Source organism: Terrapene carolina, unplaced genomic scaffold (genome assembly GCF_002925995.2).
Source record: "Terrapene carolina triunguis isolate 2854851 unplaced genomic scaffold, T_m_triunguis-2.0 Scaffold96, whole genome shotgun sequence".
In the NCBI taxonomy this organism is placed as follows: domain Eukaryota; kingdom Metazoa; phylum Chordata; order Testudines; family Emydidae; genus Terrapene; species Terrapene triunguis.
In genome coordinates this window covers 1,086,516-1,112,322 of record NW_020664447.1, presented here as the reverse complement: position 1 = coordinate 1,112,322, position 25,807 = coordinate 1,086,516, and the positions used below count along the sequence as shown (strand labels likewise).

General features: G+C 40.0%; 1 protein-coding gene across 6 annotated transcripts in view; it reads right to left on the bottom strand.

Moving 5' to 3' along the window:
• SOX6 (SRY-box transcription factor 6) overlaps positions 1-25,807 on the bottom strand; it is a 457,096-nt gene that overhangs the window by 28,194 nt on the left and 403,095 nt on the right. For all 6 annotated transcript variants that reach the window (XM_024202164.3, XM_024202167.3, XM_024202166.3 and 3 more), the window contains one exon: positions 15,778-15,886. In XM_024202164.3, the coding sequence (XP_024057932.1) occupies positions 15,778-15,886 (109 nt within the window). The remainder of the gene's footprint in view (positions 1-15,777; positions 15,887-25,807) is intronic.

Genomic DNA, 25,807 nt, shown 5'->3' with positions numbered 1-25,807 from the left:
AAACCCTGAAATAATATTTTTAAATAGGCTATTATCACCTCCACAAACAGCAACCAGTTTTGTCCAAATCCACAAAGTTCAAATGAATCAAAACCCTTAAATGCAGCTATTTTCTTGATGGTTTACACAAAAAGTTTAGATTACTTGACCACATTTTATGGCAAAACTAACCCTTATTGAAATGTGGCATGGTATCCACTCGAAAACAATGAAATCATCTATTAAATAATACAGAACTGTGTTAAATTACTGTACAGAGTCTGATTTAAGCCCACAATGGTAAGGTTATTTCTAAGTGCCGTAGCACAAATGGAATGAAAAATGAGTCTTTGGGGACCTGAGAAACTTCTAGGTACAAAGAAGGACGCTGAAGTAGCCTTGATTTTATATTTCTGGAAAATAAATTAATTAACTGTAATAAAAAGTCTTTGTATTCACATGGTAATTTTCATTGGAGGAACTCAAAATGCTTTACAAACAGATGCAAAAGCCCCCTCTTGAAGTAGGTATCATTAAACCCATTTTACTGAGGGACAAAGTCAGAGTCGCAAGTTATACAATTTGCCCAGTGCCAGTGAATAAAGTGGAATTCTCAGTCACCAGGTCTACACATTATATACATTGCATCCCTATTGATATCATTTTTTGATTTCATGTTTATTTTGAAATTAAAGTATTAACTGTCACAGATTAGATATGCAGGGAGAAGCACTTTATAATGCTTGTTATAATTACTATTATTAAAAGGTATACGACACACTGCTCTGATATTGTAGTTGCTTTTTTGGAACAATTATGATGACAACTAAGCGGCATTATTGTTATTATACCAATCGGTTTCAAAGCCAAAACAATACTAATTCACTTGAAAGGGATATTTTATTTGATATCAGATTAGCCCTTTAAGATCCAATATATCATCAGTGGTACTGATACCAACATGATTTCAAACACCTCCTGACATGATGCTACCTATATGCTTTATAAAGCATGATACTGATTTTTAAAACACAGGGACATATTTTACAGACCTACTCAGATATGATATCAAACAAAGTTTTGCCAAAACTAGATCCACCAGATTTGGACCCATTCATATCTTGGCCATTATTTATTTTATTTTGTTTTGTTTTAAGATGGAGAACAAAGAATGACAACTCTAGAGAAAAATGGCAGCACAACTTCAAATTTGACATATACTTTTTTTTAGGTAGAGATGAAGAAAAAAAAGGGTCTGAAGACTGATAATAAGCAACTTTTCTTGCCTCTGTACAGCAAAAATATGACGTCTAACAATTAAACTACAGCATGGTTTATAAGGAGATATTCTGTGTTGACTTACTGGGAGAGAAGTTGTATGCAGCGCAGTTGTAGCCATGTCAGTCCCAGATATTTGAGAGACAAGGTGGGTGAGGTAATATATTTTATTGGACCAACTTCTGTCGGTGAGAGAGACAAGCTTTCGAGCCACACAGAAATTTGCAGTACAAACTGCCTAAAGTCATGTCCAGTGTGGAATAACTGTCGGTATCTAAGAAACTCTGAAATGCAGAGCATTCCGCCAAAAGATTTTTAACATCTATTTTGGAATCATTACATTAATGGCTCATTTATAGCATTCAATCCACAAATTGATCTGACACATCCTAGCATATATCATAATTCAGTGTATCAATATCAGTAATTCTCTTCTATCCAGTGTTTGCTGTTCTTACTTATTTTGTCTATAATTAGACTGCAAGAACCTAGAAGCAGAATGTGTGTGTGTCTCATTTCTTTTTTGCCTAGCACATTTAGTGGGTAGTAATAATAATTATAATAATCAATAGTATAATAAATAAATAATAAATGATGATGAAGGAGAAGCAACTGCTGCAGTACAAGGGTATGAGCTCAAAGTTAATACATATTAGAAAATCTTTGGAAAACTCATGGGAATAATTTTTCAAATGGGTTGCACCTATCTATCCAGGATTTGTGGGTGAAAACAGGAAAATGCTCTTACAATTTGGGTAACTGCATGCAAAAATACTCATTTGCCATTCCCTGATTTGTGTTAAAAAATATGGGATTTTGCAGTATATTCGGTGTCCATACAAATATTGCAAGCTCAAGTTTGCATGAGCATTTGAAATGTAGCCTTTGATCTGTAGTTAGATGCTATATTTAAAATGTAATAATTTAATATTTTCAGGAACTAAGAAAGACACTCAAATACTCCGAATACGCATTCTTGTCTAACTGCTTAGAACATTAAATTTAAAGAAACAAAGAAAATTCTGTACTCTGGAAGCAAAATTTCACCTTGGATGTGCAGATGGGGCTAGATGCTCAGTGTAACTCAGTGCTGGAGAAGGAAATGGCTATAAACCAGCTTTCCATTCCTAAGATCTTGATACTGCTGGAGAACAAAATGACCTGTACTATAATTTAGAGCAGTATAAAGGCTATGCAAGCTGGAGTGGCTCTATTTGGACAATTCCAGTGGCCAAGGATTAGCCAGATTGCACAGTTCTTCATCCCATCCCTACCCTCTTACCTATGCTCGAAGGGGCAGAGAGAAGGTAGTATAAAGGTAGCTTTAAACCACCTGAGATTTCCCCTCTGCTGGAGGAATTCTCAGCTACCTGTGCGAAACAGCTTTGAGCTCCTTTTGCATCACTGGAGCAGCACAAAGAAGATTTAGGCAGGGCTCAGCATCTGGCCATAGGATTTCTACTGACATGAGTGGCAGCTCCTTCCAAGAGTAATTTGGCCTTCAGAGTGTGAAAATAAATGTTTTAAACCCTGGAACTACTATACTTAATTTTTCACTCTCATAACTTAAAAATAGGCTGAGCAGACTGACTGCCTTCAACATTTGTGACAATAATTTCCTCATGGGCTGAGACTTTCTGTGCAAAGCCTCAGCCTCGAGTTATTTTTTACAGCCTTGTTCTAAATTCCTGAAAATAATGGTTTACTATATAATGGAAATTGTGACAAGCCCTTAACTATAACTGCGCTAATGGGCACCTCCATATAATACTCAGAGCATTGTAACCGTGGCTGTATAATATTAGCAATTCTACTATAATCATTTTTAACATAAAGGTGCTATTACAAAAGAATCATTTACTGTAGCACAGAAACAGCACATGAAAAATACTTATGCGCAGCAGTAGGAAAAAATACAAGAAGACAGCTGAAAATCCAAAGGTAACACTTGTGTAGAACTGCCAGAGTTATAATTCGGAAAGTGAGAACCATCCTGTATATTAAATATTAGAGTCTGTAGAGGAGTAGTTTTCAACGCAGTGGGAAGTCAGTCCACACCCTGCATCTCAGATTATTCATCACTTGAGGTGGGAGTTCCCCCCTATAAAACTGTATGTGGGGTTTGGCAGCAACCTCGTCCATAAAGCAGCTGCCCTCAAGAAAGCAATGGGACAGTCCTTTAAGACTGAGGGCCTGATTCTCAAGTCATTTGCAGGCATTTACACTAGTGGAACTCCACTGACTTTCATGGAGTGCTTCCTGATTTACACTGCAGTACACAAAATCAGACTCAAAACCTAGGTCTTGGCCACCTCAACTAAAATATGGCACCTCGATGCTTTCCCCTAAATTCCCAACATTATTAGTTAATCCTGGTCAATTAGGCCCATCATCCAAATTTCAGATATAATCAGGTAGATGTCTACGTGCTACAAATGGCACCCACAATTATCGGAGGCCTCCTCTTAATATGAGGACCCATAACTCAGACAGTAAGAAATTATTTCATCTTGAATTAATAAAGGCACATTTGGGGAAATATCGTTTATCAAAGACAGATACAGATACTACAGGGGACAAGGCATCTAAGGTTTGAGCTTTCTGTATTCTCTCTGGAAACACTTCTTTGTCTTCAGACAGCTTTCACCATTTCCTGATTTTAATCTTTCCTTTCTCAACTGCCATAGCAACTATTACAAATATTTATGTGTGACAAATACTGGCATGGAGAGGCATTCTTTCCACAGTATTTATGAGGCACTGTCACAAAAGTAGATGATGCTTTGTCATGCATGTAGTACCTGCTGTTTACACCTCAGCCTACTAGGGTGTTAAACATGTTACCTCACAGTTTTGGATTGTGTTGGCAGGCTGCCAAGATTGATCTGCTTACATTAAAAAAAAAATCTTTTTCCCTTACCTCTCCCTGACAGATCCAAGTTGACCTTTTGTGGAGTTAAAAAAAGATTTTTTTTCACTTGTGGATTTTTGCTGCCCACCTTTTTGCAGGAACAGTTGCTTTATTACAGGAAGGTTGCAGTGGGCATCATCTCAGTCAGCATTAACAGCATGTTGGAACTTTAGGGATACAGCCAATGTGTCTCTTTAAGAAGTTTATCTGATCTTTATTTAAGAAGTGTGCACTTTACATATCATGACCCTGAGGTCTGAAATGTAAAACCAGGACACCTGTCTCTGTGTGTATTTGCACGGGTTGTGGAGGGAGTGAACAGTGGGGTTCTGAAAACTGGGGAGCATGCTGGGAGTTGGAGATTCAAAAGGCGGCTGTTTCTTTTTTTCGTTCCTTAATTCTCAGCTTTCCTCTCACCACTTCTCCAGCTCCCCCTCCACACTCTCACCTTCTCCCAGGAAGCTCACCAACCTACCTCTCCCTCCTTGAAGCTTGCAGCCTCCCTTTCATTTCCACAGCCAGCATATTCTTTTCCCTCACAGGCACACATTACCTATTCTTCACCCCCATACCTGTAATAACTACTGCTGCTGCAACCATCTACCTACTCCCTGGTTTCTTGGGGACTAGCTATACCTGCACCAAACCCAAACATGGTACATTTCTTTCTCCACCAGCCACTTACTCACTGAATTTGTCACCCTACTCTGCAGTGATTGTGCCCCACAATCAATAACAATAGTGCTGACACCAAACACCAAATCAGAAGTACTAAGATATCATGCACTGCAATAATTTAGATAGAAGACATAGATTAGTTAGTCACTGGTTGAATAGGACCTACTCCATTGAGGGTGGAATTTTCAAAGGAGTCTAAAACAGTTAGACACTCAACTACCTCAATGGAGTTTGGGTTCCTAACTCCTTTAGGCCCCTTTGAAAATTCCAGACAGAATGAACAGACCCTGCTGCGTCTAGCTGCAGCATGCTTGTGTCATGAGATAAAAATGGTACTTTTCTTTGCCTTAATGCAAAGAACATTTGCATTCATCACAGAAAGTAGGTTTCCATGAATAATGCGATACTCTACAATATGTTCTCTCCAATAATATAATCAGTCTTCCAGAACATATCTGTTCTTCAGTTCTATCTATTTAACTACATCTATTTGACCACTATTATTTTTACAGAGCTGAGTACTGAAGGGCATGCTATATTCTGCACCAAGGCTCTCTAGTTTCAGCAGTATTCCAGTGATGAATTCTGCAGCAAACTAGAAGCTGGATATTCTATGGCAGCACAAGAGGCACAGAAAGACCTTTTAGGAAAGTAGATCTTTTTAAACAAGTATATTATATTTAACATATGCTATAATTTTAAAACCCAAGTGATTGTTTTTCCATGTATTTTAGGCTGCTTCCTAATTTCCATTCAGGATTCAATAAAAACTGGGGACTGGGGAGTGAGAGTGTGGGGAAAGAGGAAGAAGGGGCTCTAATCAGACCAAAAAGCAGACCAAAAACATGCCACCATGGCTGAACAACAGAGTAAAGAAGGCAGTTAGAGGCAAACAGGCATTCTTTAAAAATTGGAAGACACATTCTATTGAGGAAATTAGAAAGGAGCATGCTCCTTCTCAAGGCTATAGAGCATGTTCACTGAGCACAGCTAGAATTCCTTGTAAAGAAGAAGAGTCAGACAAACACAAACTGCCCAGGATCAGCAAAGTTGTCACAAAAAAAGGATTTCTGCGGTGAGGAGGAAGGTTTTGCACAAGCTGCACCAACTGGCAAATTTTGAGGCCACGCATGTAACTCTCACATCCCTGATTATACGGTACAAATAGATACAGGATGTGACAGTTTTCATAATTGTTCTTTGCACCAATATAGCACTCTTCATTCAAAAGTCATCAAAATATTAAGTAATTTAGCTTCACAGTACTGCTATGGGGCTTTTATGTATAATTATTCTCATTTCACAGATGAAAACAAGACCCAGAGACATTACATCACCTGTTCAACATCAGACAATGAGTCAGTGGCAGAAACGAGAACACAATCCATAAATTGTTACTCTGAGTCCATACTCGAATCACAAAAACTACACTCCCTTTAACAGAAGGAATTCTTTTGCATGAATGAGGATCACGTCTCCAATGGGACTTGAAAGAATGGCCTTCAAAATCAAAAGGAACAATTTTTCTACCTGAGCTAAAGTAGAACCATTCCCTGTTGATAGAAGTACTTATATCTTTTCTGCAGGCCTCCATCCACTAGAGGGCAAGACCCTAGTGTATTTTCTGCACATTAACAAAGCACTTGACCACAAGCCTGCAAATAGAAGGAGCTGTTCCAGTAATGAGTATACTTGGCGTACATAGCAGGTACGTATACCAAAACATTGATAAGAGGCACAAGACTCATACTTCAAATGACAAATTGGGCACCTACATGAGGAATGTCTCCTTTAGGACTTGAGCCAAGAGAAGATTCTCAAAACCTAACAACCTGTATTCAGAGTAGGGAACTGATTTTTACAAAAACACAGAATCATCGAAAAGTAGAGCTGGACGGGACCTTGAGAGGTCATCTAATCCAACTCATGCAGTGAGGCAGGCCCAAGTATACCTAGACCATCCCTGATAGGCATTTGTCTAACCTGTTCTTAAACACCTCCAATAATGGGGATTCCACAGTGTCCTTTGGAAGATTATTTCAGTACTTAACTATCATTATAGCTAGAACATTTTTCCTAATATTAGCCTAAATCTCTCTTGCTGCAGATTACGCCCATTAATTCCTGTTTTACCTTCAGTGGACATGGAGAACAATTGATCACGGTCCTCTTTATAACAGATTTGAAGACTGTTATTTTGTTGCTCTCCTTTGGATTCTCTCCAATTTATCCATACTTTTCCTAAAGAGTAGCACCCCAGAATTGGACATGGTATTCCAGCAGCGGCCTTACCAGTTCTTTGCAGAGCAGGACAATTATCTCTCTTGTGTTACATACGACACTCCTGTTAATACGCTCCAGAATATTAGCCTTTTTTGCAATGACATCACACTGTTGGCTCATATGGCATTTGTGATACACTATAAAGCCCAGATCTTTTTTCACAATACTAGTCCCTAGTTAGTTATTCCCCATTTTGTATTTTTTCTTCCTAAGTGAAGTACTTTGCACTTGTGTCTATTGAATTTCATCTTGTTGATTTCAGACCAAATCTCCAATTTGTCAAGGTCATTTTTTGTGCCCTCCAAAGTGCTAGCAACCCCTCCCAGCTGGGTGTCGTCCATAAATTTTATAAGCATGTTGATGCTGATGATGCTAGTCACCTTGATGTCAAGGATGATGTTGACAATCACAGTTTGTATAGACCAATTTGTAGAGAACAACTTTTACTGCACTAGCCACAGAGCCATTTGCCTAGCTGTGTTGATAGAGCTGCACATTGTTTCTGTGTCTGGCGCTGTGCCTCCAGCTGCTCAACACGATTCTTCTCATGATTCCCTTATGGTGCAGGGCCATGCAATATGATCACTCACCAGCTGCTCAAAGGTCAGAAATGTTAGTTTTTAGCAGATTTTGATTCATGGTGCCTTTGAAGCATTTCATCTGTCCTCCACGCTTACGATTGCCAGAGCTTAATTCAGAATAGAAGACTTGTTTTGATAAACGGGTCTCAGGCATACGAATTACATGGCCAGTCCATCTCAATTGGGTGCAGATCAAATGAATCTCGATGCTGACCGAACTTCCGTATTGTAAACCCAGTCCTGCCATTTGATGCCCAGCAACCGTTGTAGGTGTCGCAAATGGAAACTGTCAAGCTTTTAAATGTGCCATTGATAATAGGGTCCATGTTTTGCACCCATAGAGCCGTGAGGACAACAGTATTACAGATTTTGATTTTTGCTGTAGGCAGATTTTATGTTGCTTCCAGTTCAGTATAAGTATACTCCCCACTCCATTATCTATGTAATTAATGAAAATGCTGAAAAGTACCGGACCTAGAACAGACCCCTGCGGCTCCCCACTAGATACATCCTCCCAGTCTGACAGTGAACAACTGATAAGAGCTCTGTTGAGTATGGTCTTTCAACATTTATGCACCCACCTTATAGTAATTTCATCTAGACCATATTTCCTTAGTTTGCTTATGAAAATATCATGTGGGACTGTGTCAAAAGCTTTACTAAAATCAAGATACATCACATCAACTGGTTCCCCCATATCCATTAGGCCAGTGAACCTGTTCAGGGAAGAAATTAGGTTGGTTTGGCATAACTTGTTTGTGACACATGCATGTTGGCTATTACTTATTACCCTATTACTCTCTAGGAGCTTGCAAATTGATTGTTTGTTACATGTTAAAACAGGGTTCAAATATGGCAGCTGCTGACTCATATTCTAACACAGTTTGTCCAGCTGTTGTGGGTGGGGGGAAAACTGTGTTAGAGCCATACTCAAAATAGCTGTCAGCTTTGTCTAGGCTCAAACAGGGTTTGGTCCTGTCCATATTGGCTAGTTGTAATTCAGTACTGCTAATCCCCATTGTTCAAAAATCATGAGTCAGGCCCCCAAAACATGCTTCTGGGTTAGAAATCATGAGATTTTAATTTTAAAATGGTTCATTTAATTTTTCTTCTGATTTTTGAGCCTTTAGGTGGCACTCAAATCACTTTTTAAAGATTTTCCTACCAACTATGAGGGCTAGAAACTTCCCTTTTTATCTTTTTTTTTAAAATGAAAGCTAGAATTTACAGATAATAATATGATTCCAGGAGCTTTAAAGAAACCAAATAATTCAAAAGTTGGCAACACCATGTTTGAATCCTGTACGAACATCATTTTCAAACACAGTTCTCATTTCAATGTAGACAATACATAAAGCAATAGCTCTATCACTTCATTAGCTGTTGATAGTGCTAACTTTTATAGCCATCAGCCAGGCCTTCAGCCAGAAGAGGGCAAAACCGTTACAATGGTTGCAAATTTTAACTTATAACTTCTTGAGTTTCTGGTCAATGAACCAAGTATTGCAGGCACTCCTAGAATTAAAAGAAAATATGACTCTTGGCGTTTACATGCCAGGTTGATGCCATACTGGAAGCACTGTATATTGCTACAGGTATAATCAGTAGAGAGAAATCATTGTCTGATATTATTACACTGGCACAGAGCAGAGCACTATGGATAAAGGTGTTCTGGTGTTTCCTATAATAAACGTTTTTCCTTGATCTTAAAACATGATTGTTTTGAAGCACAAGGGGACTATATTTGGAGTTCTTGGCTAAGAAATTTGTCTTTAAAAGGTCTGTGATTAAAAAGTCAGCATTTTAAAAACCTAGTGACATTTGATAACTTCAAAGTTTTAAAATTCTGTCGATGTGAGTAACTGCTTGTAAGGATTTTACTCATTTTCTGAATGTGAAACTAATCAACAATAATCCCAGTCCATAAAATAATTAAAGGCTCACTTCTACTGATTATTTAAAAATAAATATAATATTAAAAAAACTGGTAAAGTGATGAAATATAGTTCTTTAATGCAGTCTTCAAAATGCTACCCACCCCCACATTGAGTGGGGGAACTTGATGGGGCTGGCAACATAAGGGGACAGCCTCAGCAGCAAGGGAGGGAAACACTCGCTAGGAGGCTCCAGGTACTTACTCCCCCCCTCTTGGAGTCTCTGGCACCCATTGGCCAGCTGGGGAGGAGAAGTACTGATTGTCAGCATTCCACAGCTCCAGGATATAACCTGGAGCACATGGGCAGTGGGTGGAGCTCCACTTCGGGGAGGCTAGCCCTGGCTCCGCCCCTTCTTCCCCCTCCACGGCCAAAGCCCTGAGACCCCCTGGCCCTCCTCCGCGGCTAGGGCCCCGAGACCCCCCGGCCCTCCTCTGCGGCCAAAGCCCCAAGACCCTCTGCCCCCCATCCCCCAAGGCCACAGGAGCCCCAGGCCAGCCAGAGCCCTGATCCCCGGCCAGCCGGAGCCCTGACACACACACACACACACCCCGACCGCTCGGAGTAGCCCCGGGCTGGCCGAAGCCCCTGCAGCCGCACCTCCCCTCCACAGACCCAAAGCTGCCGTGCAAAAATTCAAAAGCTCTTCTCTTCTTCTCTCTTCTGGAAGAAGAACCTGAGCTTTTGGTATGTTCCATGCAGGTTCTGGGGCAGCTGAGGAGGCAGTATGTGTTAGTATCCCGGGTTCATCAGTAATCTCCCTGGAGTCCGGGAGATTACGAATGAACCTAGGAAGCTGAATAGCACATACTGCATCCTCAGTCATCCCAGAACCTGCAAAAATTTCCCCCGCCTAACCCACAACCGGGGGCAGTGGTGAGCTGGAGCCGGTTCCCACCGGTTCGCAGGAACCGGTTGTTAAATTTAGAAGCCCTTTTAAAACCGGTTGTCCTGGGACAACCGGTTCTAAAAGGGCTTCTAAATTTAACAAAAGCTCCCTGCCCCGACCCTGGCCCCAGCTCACCTCGCTCCGCCTCCTCCCCTGATGCTCCCCCCGGCTTCTACTCCCCCTCTCCTGCTTCCCATGAATCAGCTGTTCACGGGAAGCAGCGGCTTCCTGCAGGTGAGCTGGGGCGGGGTGGGGCGCAAGGAGGGCTCTAGGTGCTGCGCGACGCTGCCCGGCTCCGGCCCAGCCCCGACCCCGGGGCCCAGCCTCAGCCTCGGCCCCGGCCCAGCTCCCGGCGGTGCGGCTCCGACCCGGGCCCTGGCACAGCTCCAGGCACCCCGGCCCTGGGGGGTGGTAAGCAGCATGGTAAGAGGCCGGGGCCGGGGGGTTGGATAAGGCGGGGACAGAGAGTGGGGGGAGGGTTGGATGGGGCAGAGGTTCTTGGGGGGCGGTCAGGGGATGGGGAAGGGGGGGATTGGGTAGGTGCTGCGTGGGAGTTCCGGGGGTCTGTCGGGGTGGTGGTGGATGGGTCGGGGCAGTCAGGGGACAGGGAGCAGGGCGAGTTGGGTGGGGGTTGGGTCCTGGGGGGCAGTTAGGGTTGGGGGTCTCGGGAAGGAGTGGTCAGGGGACAGGGAGCGGGGGGGTGTTTATGGGTTGCGGTTTCTGAGGGGTGCAGTCGGGGGCAGGACATGGGTGGGGGTCGGATGGGGGGGTGTACTCACTGGGCGTTTCTATACCGGGTCTTCGGCAGCGGGTCCTTCTCCCGCCAGAGCCGTGCCGCCGAAGACCCGGTAGGGAACCGGTTCCTAAGATTTTGGCAGCTCATCACTGACTGGGGGCCAGCAGCAGCGGCTGCACTAGGGGTGGCAGAGTCTCCCCTGGCCTATTATACCTGCCGCCCATGCTGGAGCAGGGGCCATGTAGAGATTCTTTCAGCTCTGTTCCAGCAGCCCCACCCTACCCATCCTGAGCTAGAATGGGAATTGAACCTGACGGGTGTTGCGGGTCTATCCGACCACCTGCTTAGAGATGAAGAAGGACTTTTTTCTCCCATGTAGAAAATAAGTAGAGGACCAGGGAGTTTTTCACCTTCCTCACAGCACCTTCAAGCCACAGTAGGTTAAGTATGAATGTGCTCAGGACCTAACTGAGGTACTTGGCTCGGCTTTTAATCTGTCGCGACTTGTAACCCATTTCCAGTGCAATTAAAAGGACAGAAGACAACCAGGGTTGGTGGGCCTTGGGCTCATGGGATAGGGTGAGACTTTGAAGTCCCCACCCTTCTGCACCCTTTGTCCTCCTTATAGAAGGTGAGATGGTAGGACTCATAGCAAGCTGAGTACCCAGGGGGTGGGTGAAGAGAGCCTACCCTGAGTTCCAGTTTATTTGGTAGGAACCCTGTAATCCCTGCTCTGAAACCACTTACATGCCTGGCATAGGAAAGTATAGGTGATGGGCGAGTATTGCCCCTCCCTAGTGTTAAAATTTAATAAAAGTTGTGCCCTGCAACTTAAAATTCATCCAAGTGTCTGCCCTCATTTCACCGCCATGTCCGAGCAATGCTTTTTATCACCTTCCAGATAAGAAAACACCTGGAATTTAAGGCCCAAGTTTCCAAACTTGGGCACCCAAAATGTGTCGGCAAAACTCACACATGCACTTCCTGCATTCTCAAATGGGCTTTTGTACATTACAAATGGGTAGCTGTGCATCCAAGTACCCATTCGTATATACAGCTGTGGAATATGCATGCAATAAAATTGCAGTGCAATTTTGCAGGCATCACTTAGGCACTGACTTTTGAAAATTTAGCCCTAAAAGCACATTTCTGCAGGCTTTTGTGTTTGCTTTAATGGCTAAGCAATTATCTGTACAAAGCAGTTTATGCATAAGCAAAGTAGTAGTTTTTCAAAACTTTTGTTGCTCTGACTCTGTATTCCGCATTAAGGATTATTTGCATACAGTACCATAATTAGCATGGATAATCTCCTTGGTTTAAATGGGAATTAACTAGCAACATTGGCATTGGAATAGTCCAATTGACTTTGTGTTGGAACTGGAGCTGGAACTGCTTTAAAGCCAGTCCTGAAGGAATGTTAGGTTAGTTTTCCATTCCTGCACACTCTGTGCCAATCTCATCAATCCTAAGGAAGGACAGGCCAATCAGCAGGGGAGTTAGATGAGATACACAACTGCTTCTCCCTGCTCGACAGAGGGGGCAGGAGTCATAGTCCCTCTGTATCCCCATGCAGAGACTGTGAGGTACTGGAATTTTCAGAGTTCATGGTTGTCCCTGTAATGTTATCTGAAAGCACCTTTCTGAATTCAGGGAGACCCTGTACAGACCTTCCTTTCTTGGCCTTTGGATTTAGTTAGCATCAGGGAAAAAGTATCTCTGCGCACAAAATCAGCGTGGGTCAGGGAGCTTCAGTTGCCTCTCCATAGAGGAGAGGGGTCAAGATTTGCCCCTTAATATGTAATTTTATTACTACTTGTTATGTGTGTAGGCCATACCACATAATACACAGTATGCACTACCAGTATTGTATAGATGGTACCGACTACACCGATAGCAACCCAAAATATATCACCAAATCAAAAATGAAAGGGATAAAAAGGAACAAGAGAAAAACTAAGACAATACAAAAGGAAGTTATTAAACATGCCAGATCTTAAAAGGCTAACTCTGGCTATTACAAAATTGTGACACTCCATTGAGATAGTGACCTTGGCAACATAATAAAAAAGAACAAATATCACTCCTTACAAAAGGCCAAGGATTAACTATGGGTTTGTAGAGTTCCTTAGCAACTCAAATCTAAAGTGGACACACATGTAAGCACAGGTTGCTATTGGCACATATAAAAATTTTGTGACATGCTGAAAAACTGGAAAGATCTGTACAAGCCTCACTTATAATTAGGAAGAAGTGTAAATAGTCTTGGAGACTAACAAAGCTAGTTGTACAGTACAGAACTTCAGAGGTCATAGTTTAATTGTTGGCATTTCAACCTTAGTATTTTCAATGAGCCACTCTTAGACATGCCATGCTGGGAGAGTCATCCCTTAGATAACTTGCCAAGGATAAGGGACAAAACTTGAGAGGTATTTTAATGTCTTTTATGCACAGCACTGCAATATCTGCTATAACTTCAACCTTCTCTACAGCCAGAAGGGGAAATAAGCAGCTCACTCTTGAACTCCTGCCAGCTCCTTTTTTTTACAGAACAGCAGAAGGATTCATCCAGCACCCCCTTTCCAGAGACATCTATCTGCTGCTAGTGCTAAGCCTGGTAACCTGAATCCTTTCATGAATTCAGATTCCCCACACGGCAACACACCATGTCACAACGGCCCCACTAGCTCTAAATGGAGGAGGGGTTACACGTCCTTAAGCTGGCACAGAAGTTACATATGTAAAGACTTCGTTCTTGTATTATCCAATAACAGGATAGGCTGTCAGTACGAGGATGTGTCTCAAGACACCAGCTTAAGCACGCTAAGGAGAGGAAGGTTGATATGGGGAAATGAATAAAACCAGGGAAATACTAGAGAGAAGTCCTGTCAGAAAAACTAGTTCCAGTACATCATCTCATTTACACAGAGTGAAATTAGGAGGCACTGACTTGATGCTGTTCAAGAAATTTGAACATGTAATGGATGAAATGGAGTTTTGAATTAATGGTTAAGATTTATTGCTTCCAGATATAAGGAGGCAAGCTATCAGATTTATATTTCTTAATTTTTTAGAAAAAAATATTCAGTTTTCATAAAGTACATTGTAAAACATTTATAATTATAATGCAGTGATGTTATCTAGTCAAAAACAGGACTGGAATTATTTGACTAGAGAACAAAAAATTGATTTATTAATATTTTCATGGATTCAAAATGACAAGATTTGTTCACAATGATTAGTGGTGTCATTTTATTTATTTATGAGTAGAGCTGGTTATGAATTCCCTGTTGAAATATTTTTCACTGAAAAATATGATTTCAGAAAAATCAACATTTTTAGCAGGAAAATGCTGATTTTGAAAAAAAACCAACAATTTTCCATTGGGAAAATCTAAATAAAATATTTCATGTCAGTGTGACATTCATCACTATCTGTCAGAGCAACCACAATGTCTCATGGGATTTGTAGTCTGAGTTTTTCATGCCCCCATTCTCCCTTATGGACTTGGTATCCTGGCTGGATTACATTTTCCATGATGCACTGTGGCTCCCCTCTGGATGAGGTGCATCATGGGACTCCCATGACTGCAGATCATCAGGAAAATGCAGTGTGACTAGGGATCCCAGCCCACAGAGAATCATGTTGGATGAGTCATCTTAACTTCAACTTCCATGAGACACTCCCAGCCCAGATGGATGTAGGCTACTGTTGAAATATTTTGCGTCTGAATAAAAATTTTGCTGAACTTTTGTTCCAGGAATAGTTTTGATATTGCAACTTGTCACCCTTCAGGAGAAACACAAATGTCAAAATAGCAGTATTTCCTCTGAGACAGAAATTCTCCATTTATGAATATATGGACAATCATAGAGTATTTTTGAAAATGCATGTGATTCCTGAGAGCTTTATTAATTTTAGCATGAATGATTATTTATCTAAATTGTCTTTCTGTAACTAATTTATGGATTATTCTCCATTCATTATTCTCCTGTTCAGAAAGATTCAGAGAGCAAAAACAATTCCATGTAACTTAGGTGGCCAACCACAAGCAACAAATGGTAATTGAAGGAAGAAGCTAATAAACAACCTATAATACAGTCCGGATACATTAGCACAGCTGTGAAATCCAGTTTCAGCAGTCGAAAACCCAGGCTTACAATGCAGTGTGGACGCTCAAGCACAGTCCTGGAAACACCAAGTCGACAGACCTGGGTCCCACAAGCCCAAGCGTAGTGTGCAATGCAGACATATCTTAAATGGTGTTTCAGGATGGCTCAGAGTATACACTGTAAGGTATCACCATTTTTGTTTCATTTTTTTTCCTGTCCTTTGCTATGTATATGTTACTATCTGATAAAAACGTGCAAAATGTTTTAAATTTGTGCCCAGGAATTTAGCTGCACACCACCCATTAAAGATACTGGGAGGCACTTAGCTATGTGTCCATTCCATGTCACACTGTGGGAATTAAGGAAGCAGTGTTCAGTGTATTCATAACAGCAACTCACCCTCTGCATCTTCTGGCCTTGTAAGGTCAATGACTCCTGGGCCCAGTTTTCCATCTTCACTGGGTTTCCCTGTTAATTGTGGGCCTAAATTCTCAAAGCGTGTTCTTTCCTGGAAAAGACAAGAGATACTATTAATGCTCCCTATATCCTAGTCCTACGTCTATGTGTATGTTTATATACAGACATATGCCTTTTCTTGTCTTTTCTTTTCCTGAGTGAATTAAATGAGCAGGTTTTAATTAAAAGTATAGTTTAGAACATAAAGTTGAGGGCTTCATTTTCATAGGTTCTGAGCACCCAGAGCTCTCATCAATGTCAGTTGGAATTATGAGTGTTCCGCACTTCTGAAAATCAGGCCCTAAGGTTTCAATGTGAAAATATACATAGAAGCTTCCAAATTAGGCTGAACTGCACCTTTATAATGTATAAATGATGGTACATTCAACCGCAGAAAACTTTTGGCAGGAAGCAGTGCTGATCTATGCTGCACACTTTGTCTTTCCACTAAACTTTGTGACTTAAACTGGAAAAAAAACAATCGACATTTGAGAGACACTAAAATTTAGAACTTGAAAGAAAAGTTCCTATTAAAACATGCTGCTAATTTAATGGAAAAAGCACTTTTTTTCCACTAAAAGATCCAAGTTTGCATTCGTACCCCTGAGAAAACACAAGTCTGAATTTTATGCAAGAGGCTTTCAAAGACAAGTATTCAAAGAAGGAATAGTAGATGATAGAATTGATACTATTATTTTGTCTAGGAATTTCAACTGAACCTCAATGGGAATTGAAAAAGAGACAGGACGGTGCTTGCTCCTAGAAAAACACAAAGCCTTTGAGAGCTGGAGACCTGCACAGGAAAGCTGGACCTGGAACTGTAAAATGAAAACTAAGGGAGGCATTTTATGTGTTAACCCAATCTTCAATCAAAGAACTACAGGGCAAAAGCACTACAATTGACAGTGCAATATTCCTTCACAATGTGAGTCTCTGTAGTACTCTATATCAGTAGCTAAGTGTTCAGTAGTTATCATTAATTTAGTGTTCTCATTTGAAGGAACACAACATGTTTTCCCTCTTGCCTTGTTGTTACTTCTTCAGACTAAACTTGGTATTATGTTGTACTTGTGAATGAATGAAACCTTGTTGTTCATTACTATGAAACAATATTAAATGTCATGTCAGCTTGAATTTACAGACATGAAATACCAGCTTTCAGCTCCGCGAACAGTTTCTGCATGTTATACTTAATGCATTATGCAGAAGTAGAGTGCTGATTGCTGTTCAGTCTATTGTTCAATGACCTAGTTCTGTACTGAGCATTTTAGACATAAGAAGAAAACATCATGAGTTTTCTCTCCTGCACAATGTTTAGAAACTTAGAAATGTTCTTAAAGACCAAACATACAATTACTTGATGGCTGTTGTGCCTCATTTGTTCAATCTCAGTTCATCTGTGCTGTCTAATCTGATTATTTTTTGAATATCATTATATTTCTATAATTAATTCCCATCAGCCAAATTGTTCAGGAAGCCTTTTGATTCTTCAGATCATGGAATATGTTTAAATCTACACGGGAAGAAAACACAGCACAAAACCGATTCACTGGGTTTACCACCAGAACATGCAGCTGAGGAGTTTCAGGTACTAACTGCATTTTTAAAAGTTTCTTAAGATCTTCCATCCATCTTACAAGTTAGCTTTGCATTTTCATAATGGAGTAACATTCTCCATGCTACTGAGTTGTTTTTGTAGTGTAGCTTTCCTATATAATATATCTGTTGATGAGGTGACACAGAGAGGAAATGTGACTTAGAGACAGGCAAACTAACAATACAAGGCCAACCATTATACCCAAAGATGTTCTATAATCTAATAATAGTCCTGTACCATCAGAATGGAATCTGCTTTGCTGGCAGATAGGAATGAATTTTTTTCAAGTGCTCCTTGTTCCATTGTTGAGGGGCTAGTTTAGACTTTCACAATTTGCACTCAAAATAAAAGCAAAAATCAGTACTAAGAAAAACAGCCTTTAGCAGACACCGTTTCTCTTTCCAAATATTTGCATTAAAGCCTTTTCTAAAGGAGTGTTAACATGGCATCTGCAGTATTCTTGGAAGAACAATCGTTACGTGTGGTTTAGAAGAAGGAGAAATATCTTTCTACTATTAAAATCAACAGAACCTGCTATATATCAATATGCACATTTGAAGTATCTTTCTAGTCATTCATTCTCTTTGATTTTTTACCAGAAAATATTCTCTGTTAAAGAAAAGGAAAAAAAAGTTTCTGAAAGAATATCAATATTTTGACATTGACAAGGAGAAAAGGGGAAATTACATGATAAGGGCAGAAATAGTAAGACGAGAAAGCTTACACAATAATAATACCTTTTCTTCTAAAAGAATTAAAGTCCACTTATGATTCAGTAATAACCTCTGGTTTTCAATTCATAGGAAAATATACCACAGCTATTATTTCTCAATATATACACTGGAATGCCTTTTTAGTCTGATTTTTTTTCAATGAAAAATATTCTTCACAGCGATGCTTATAATATCAATATTTGGATGAGGTATTAGTAAAACTTATATGAAATGCTTTTATTAACTTAATATTCAAAGGGACACTCAACCTGTTTAGGTCCCAACCTTTTCCTTTCTTTAGGGCTTATCCTAGTAGGCTTCACGTCAATCAGCTAACGTATGGTGAAACCACAACTTACCTTGTTTACATTATGATTTTAAAATGTGTTAGTTATCACATTAAAAAAAAAACACCCTTTTTCCTAGTGCAAACAAGTCCTAAAGGAAAATAAATTCTACATAGCCTATAGCCACATAAACGAACATCTACATGTACAAATTGTAAAATATTTTTAAAGTTTGGGGGTACACACACACGTGTGTAGATATATATATATGTATATATATATATATATAAGCACATACTTATTAACAAACAAATACACATACCCAGTACATCCCCACACACACACATATGTGCAGCCGGAAATATATACGCCCACACAAGCTATGTTTATATATATTTTTGCTTCTTAGCCACACAGAGCTAATTTGTTTGTATGTTTTTAGTTAAGGCGCATCTTCCGGGGATAGGGTGTGTTTTTTACCTCCTTTTCAAAAGGTAATTTTGGAAATCTAAACGGTGGACAATATCCTTTAATATTGTCTGTGTATCATCTGCTGTATATTCATACAAAGCTGTTCACTTTAAATTGTGTAATTTCAAGGAAGTGCTTAGGACATGATCCTGTAAATCTTTACTCATGGGAGTAGGCCCACAGAAGTCAATGGAACTAAAACTTTGCAGGATCAGGGACTTTTGCTGAAACTGAAAGCTCTCTCAAGCACAGTTTGGGTCTTCTGTGTTTTTGTGTATGTTAAAAATACAGTAAAAATTAATCACTACTTTAAAATTAGTAGAAGGAAAAAATTCTTCTTGCAACAGCCAAATCTTCATTTTCATTCAGTGACATGATTAGGCACTTATTTATGCATTGTGAGTCACAAACATGCAAAAAACATAAAAGTTATTAAAAAAAATTAAAGTCTGTTCCACTGTGTTGTAGGGCTGTTGGTTCTCTAAGTGCTTTGAAATTATGATGTATGAGGTAGATGTTGCATATTAAATAAAGATATTTAAATGATAAAGCCCCTTTAGTGAGAGCTGATGAATGTTAAACGTTACGAGCCACAAGACTCTGGCATCCATCATATTCACATGTTATCACAGTCAATGATGGAACAGCCCCAGCGATGACAGATAGACTGCTAGATTATTATCCCTTATTTCCAGAGTCACCGAGCAAGCCAGCCAACCCCTTAGGCATTATTTTTAACTTTGCATTAAATTAGCAACTTTTCCCTCATTTCTGTGGCAGGGATTATCAATTCTTCCTGCGTGTGTGGAAGGTAAAGGGACGGTTTAGTCAACCGAGAAGTAGAGGAAGCAAGGCCCTTCCTACAAAAAAGCTGCAAACTTCAAATTACTAGAAACAAATATAAAATTGTGATCTTCTGGAAGAACAGCAATGAAACAGTAAGCACACAATAATGGCTTTTCTCTGCACTTAGATAAAAGCTGAATTTTTGATGTGCACAGTATATTTTCATAAAATTTTATATACTATGTTTTATACACTTATTGGCTATTCCATAATAATGTGTGTGCTAACAGTAAAATTGCTCTTAAATTTATGTGTGTTATTTATACGTTCCCACGTAACAATGCTTTTTGTTGTAAAAAATATTCTGTTTATTAATGTAACTTTACAACCACTGCATCCAAGATCCGTGGTAAATTAATGACATTTTTATTATTTTATAGTGTCATTAAATTTTTACTGATCATTCCATCAAACAGAAGCAATAAAGGCCATAATGTAAACTGGGACACTTAGATCAGGGGAACAGGAAGGCATTCCATATAGTCTGAAGTAAACGACTTGCTATAAATGATATTTATACCATCTTTAAGCTTGTGAGAATACTTGGACAAGTTTGGCAAAACTGTTTCAGTAGTGCAGTAGATTGTGTACTTAAATAACAGTTTACTTGCCAGCAAGACAAGTTTTTTTCAAACCAGATGCGAGATGACTGATTGCATCCATCTCTTGAAAAACAATATACGAAATGTAATAATACACTAGATACCCCTCCCTTCTGGATTACCAAGACTGATCAGACTATACCCATGCCTCAAATTAGTTCAACATGCTAGCTTTTTCCACATCTGAAATGTGTGTTCAGACGAAACTGGAAAATGGCATACCAGCTGATGCTTGTGTGAAAGGGGTTTGTTCTATTTTTTTTTCCAAACAAATACATTTTATTTAAGTAGACATGGCTGGACAATGATGTAATACTCTTTGTTTCAATAGTTTAACTTGGCAGCAGTTGCCAACATTTATTTAAAGAGCCAATTTCTAGAGTCTGAATTAATATGGGTCATTCACAGAAGCCACAGAACTTATGCCTGAGGGGCTATTATATATCTGAGGACAGTATTTTAGTTGCAATTTTAGTTCGCTATAAATAATTATCACGTCTTTACATACAAAATACATTACAATTAGGATATTCCACACTGAATGTCTCAACTAATTCTTTAGTGGCTTATTTGTTATTTGTGGTCTACTCTGTTTACATACCGTGGAATGTAAAAAACAGCAAAAAAACACCTGAGTTCAAAACATCAAAGGGGAAATTTTCAGCAAAACTTATAGGGATTCATTCACACTATCCCTATTAATGCTAATAGGAATTGTGAGAATAAATCCCCCAGACAGCTCAGCAAAATCTTATAATTTCCTAAGAATGTGACTTATACCAACAACAACAAAGCAATTCAGAGCTCAGACTGACACTTTGTCCTTCCAACCCACCACTCCATTGTGTCTATGAATCAGGAAACATTGTTCTGGGAGAACTCACAAGTCCATCCTCCTTTCATCCTGCAAAGGTCAAGGTACAAATTCCCCCAAACTTCCCCTCCCTCCCGCCAAGTTCCTCCTACTTTTTTATAGCTAGGACTGGAAAGTGAAATCACCCTCTGCTTAGAATCTTTTGCAATATCTTGGCACAGCAGGAATCATTACAAATTGACTTTCAGCCTTATCTCTAAATTTTGTATTTTTGGGGGGTGGGAACTATCCTATCCTATCAATTTGTAGTCAGAAATATAAAAACCCCTGAAAGACGTAGTACAGTAGATGTAGAACTCCGAGAAAACTTGGTGGCATTAGTTCACAGGGATCCATATGAACCTTTTTCCTGTTTTAATTCATGTGGTTTTGCTTTGATTTCCAGTTGTGAACAAACTCCAAGCAGGACTTAACCAAACCCATCAATTTTGGCCAAGTTATAGGTGGAAACACTGAAAAATCATAGAATTTCTCACGGTTTCTCAATAGGAACCATAAATCTGTCCCAGGTTTACAAACTTTTGGCAATGTTTGTCCCAAGTTTGATATTTTCTCATGAATATTTTGCATGTCTAAAATTACAAGGTATCATATCACTCTGTGGCAAGAGGCATTTAAAGATTTAGAGTGTGTGTATGTGTCTGCACATGCGTGAGAGAAAAGCTGAGAAATAATTTTAATAACTGGTCCATTTTGCTAAAAGTTTCAGTATACTTTTTGTACAGGTTGGATGAATGAACTCCAAATGTCTGTGACTTTATGTTGATCTGACAAGATAAAATACCAAATCCCAGTAACTTTAACAATATGAAGGTAATGCTCCCAGTGGTCAGACTAAAAGGGCAATATAGTATATCCTCTCTTGAAACCTTTAGTTTTCTCCTTCAAGATTTCCAGGATGTCCATAAGGCACTCAGATACTATGATAATGAAGGTGGTATAAGAACTTATATAGAATAGAAAAGAATCCCTGCCTCAGCCTACAGGTGCCTATTGCAATATAGGATATATCTACATGGAGATAAACAACCCACAGGTGGCCCGGGTCAGCTGACTCAGGCTCGCAGAGCCCAAGCATCTATACAGCAATTTTTAGCCCCGCAGCCCAAACCCACCAAGCCTAAGTCAGCTGACCTAGGCCAGCCATGGCTGGGCTGCAAGGTTTTTATCTCCATGTAGATGTTCCCATAGTGCCCCTGATGTACCATGCTGAACTGCACTGGAAGCATGTACCCTACTCAGAGGGAAGGGAGAACATTAAGTCCCATTTTTAAAATATATTGTTTTGTGTTAAAATACTGTTGAAAAAACAAGCAATGCATTTGAAAGAAGGACTAATCCTGCTTAACCGGCTGCATGCTTCAGCTGGCTTCCACTATTCTGAATGTGACAACATGACACATACTGAGGCATCACAGGGGAGTAGGATTCTAGGGTTATTAACCATCATGATTTTATTGCAAGTCTCACGATATTTGGGTCTCTTAAAGCCCCAGCTCCTGGAGTCAGGTGAACATATGCACATATCACTTTTTTTTAATATAATGAAAGCTAAGATTCTAGCCTTTGTGGCTGTGGAAAAAAACTTAGAAACATGAACATTATAGGTTCAAAAACCAGAAGACAAATATCAACAACTCACTGTCCTATTTTTTTTAATTGATTTTTAAGCAAATTGCATGATTTTAGAGGGTCTGACTCATGATTTTCAAGTGCCCTGTGGATGAGAATACTAGGAAGCCTCCATCATTGTTGGGGTGGATGTCATGAGATCTGAGTGAAGAAATATGAAAGGAGTGTTAAGGTGAAGTCCCTGTATACCGTAGTTATTAGTGGCACTCAACACATATTTTTGCATTACTGGATTTTATTGCTTTTCAGGTCGCCTTTAAAAATAACACAGAATATAGTTAATTCTTTAAAAAAACTCAGATAGCCAAATATTTCCATCTAGACAGGATTTTATGAGTTAATCCTTCCCCTCCTACCTATTAAATACTGACAGACAGATCCTTAACTATTGCAGCACTTGCGCAGACACTCCTAAAATATGGATCTACCTCAGTTAGATTACTTTCAACAGGATTACTGCACTTACTGAACCCCCTTAACCAAATGTTTTATATCTTTGTTCATATGGTTTTAATAAGGTTTTAACCAATTGCAAGGTTATTTATAAGTTTGCAACTCCCCAGTAGTTAGAGTTATGAAGCGTTCAGACTTAAGCATATCCAGTTGTGTGGTAACCCAACTACTGCTTTTATGCGGTTTCCAACTTTTTATTCATGCACAAAGGCATGATGCATGGCAGTATCCGAACACTTTCTGATTAACTCTTTGTTTCAGCAACACATTCACACAGCATTGTACTGTAAAATTATACAGTTTTACTGAAACGTGACAGGATTTTTATTAAAAACAATGAACTGTTGAATTCTGCCTAGATTAATGAAAACTGATTAGTCCCAGAGAACAAAGGAATAATCAATTAAATTAACAGCTGGTAAATATAAAACAAAAAGAATTACCACTTAACACACCATATAATAAAACAGTAGAATTCACTGGAGGTCAGAAGGAGCCCAAAGCCTGACCTGTCACTGGTTTTTAAAGGGGCTGAATAATTTTATGGCCATTAATAACATTTGTAATAACATATGGTAAAATGCAGATTATTGAATCTTCCATTCCAGGGTGCAAGTTATTCACTTGCAGGGGTCAAGTAGACATTCCCTCCTTCTCCTTGCTGCTCCCCACTCACAACCCAACATCAGTGGATCATTGGCCCGGTGCATTATGGGAGGGAGGCTAATTTGCTTCTGTAGTCTCAAATATTGGCCACTGCTAGAGGCACAATACTGGATTTAATGGACCAATGATAAATTATGTAGGCCAGCCCTATATAACTTGTAAGAGTAAAGAATATGAATGCATCAATTTAGAAAACACATTTTCTTTTAGTCCTACACATACATGTGCTATCATATTATTTTAAACAAAATATGATACTGAGCACACATTCTTCAGGAAATAATTGGATTGTTCTACTTCTTTTTTACTTTATTTCCTATACTAATGGGCATGAATCCATGTGTGAGGGCAACTCAGCTGCCAGATGTCCAACATAGCCATGTACCAAGTCCTACATGGCCCACCAGCAGAGTACAAACCTAGGACCTTCAGCATGGCCGCACAAACCTTTACCACTTCAGTTACTGGAGTAACTCAGTTAACTCACAGCAGCAGAAAACCCATTTTCCTCTAGTGAACTAGAGTTCCCGGCGTGGCACAAGGGGGGTTGCGGGAGCTATAGCCACCCCAAAACTGCCTTACACCACCACCCTCGTAGCAGCTGCTGCTCTCCAGCTACCCAGCTCTGAAGGCAGAGTGGAGAGAGTGGCAGCTACTGGCTGGGTTCCCAGCTCCAGCAGCAGTGGAGAAGTAAGCCCAGGCAGGGACTGGGGAGCCCGAGAGCAGCCCCTGGCCCATGTACCCACCTGCCAGGGCACACCACCCGCTCGGACTGACCCGCTGTGGCACAGGCTCCTGGGCCCCACCTTTTGCAGTTGCTGCTCCCCCAGGGATCTGCCGGCCCCGGAGCCAGGTCCCTGCACCCAGGCAGCTCTTACCAGCTGTGAGCAGCCAGTGCCTTGCGCTGCCTGGTTCCAGCTTCCAGCTCTGACTTGGCCATGGGGTGGGGCCACGGAGGGGGTCAGGGCCTTGTGATGAGGGGGGTGCAGCTCCCTCACTGGAAAGAGGCTGGCACCACTCCATAGAGTTCACAGAATAAGCTTTGCTGAATTGGGCAATAATACTATTACTTTGCACATATGTCGATGACTGAATTTCACTGAAAATTTGGTCATTCTTAGAGTCAGAGTTCGGCAGAACTCAAGAGACTTTGATTTCCATTACTATGCTCAAACAACTGGACTCGACTTTTCTCTCAAGCAAAGCACTGGGTGAGTATTCCAGGCTGAATATTTAAAGAGGACTACAAGATAACGCATCTTTAGCAAGTAGCCACATTAAAATAACAAAGAGTAAAACTATTCTAGTTTCTGCTAAGAAAAACAATTTTGCTGGGAGAGAAAAAAGGAGTCATCAATTTCAGTTTTGCTGTGGCATACTGCAGACCGCAACTGCACAAAGCAAAATTAGCTGCCTTCCACAGGAGTTTGGAAATGGACAGATTTACATAAATTTAGATTGTACATACATGCCAGTAGCCACACATCTTAAGTACAGTATGATGTAATCTTATAAACTGTACATTTACAAAATATATGTAAAATTTAACATTTTATACTTGCATTCAGACATTCAGACTTGATTTTCTTACAGTTACTTTAATTCTACTATTGTGAGTGTCTGTGTTATGATAGGGTCTTTCATTATGTGATACAACATCAGACGGAAAGCTATAATAAAAACGGCCTCCAGGATGCAGTAACCACTGGACAATGTATGATAAATACACTTTTCCTACATTGGGAATTCTTACTTAGACAATAATTATAATGGTTGAAAAACAGGACTAGGCAAATTGATTTTGAAAATAAAAAAATAGTCTAAGCCATAGC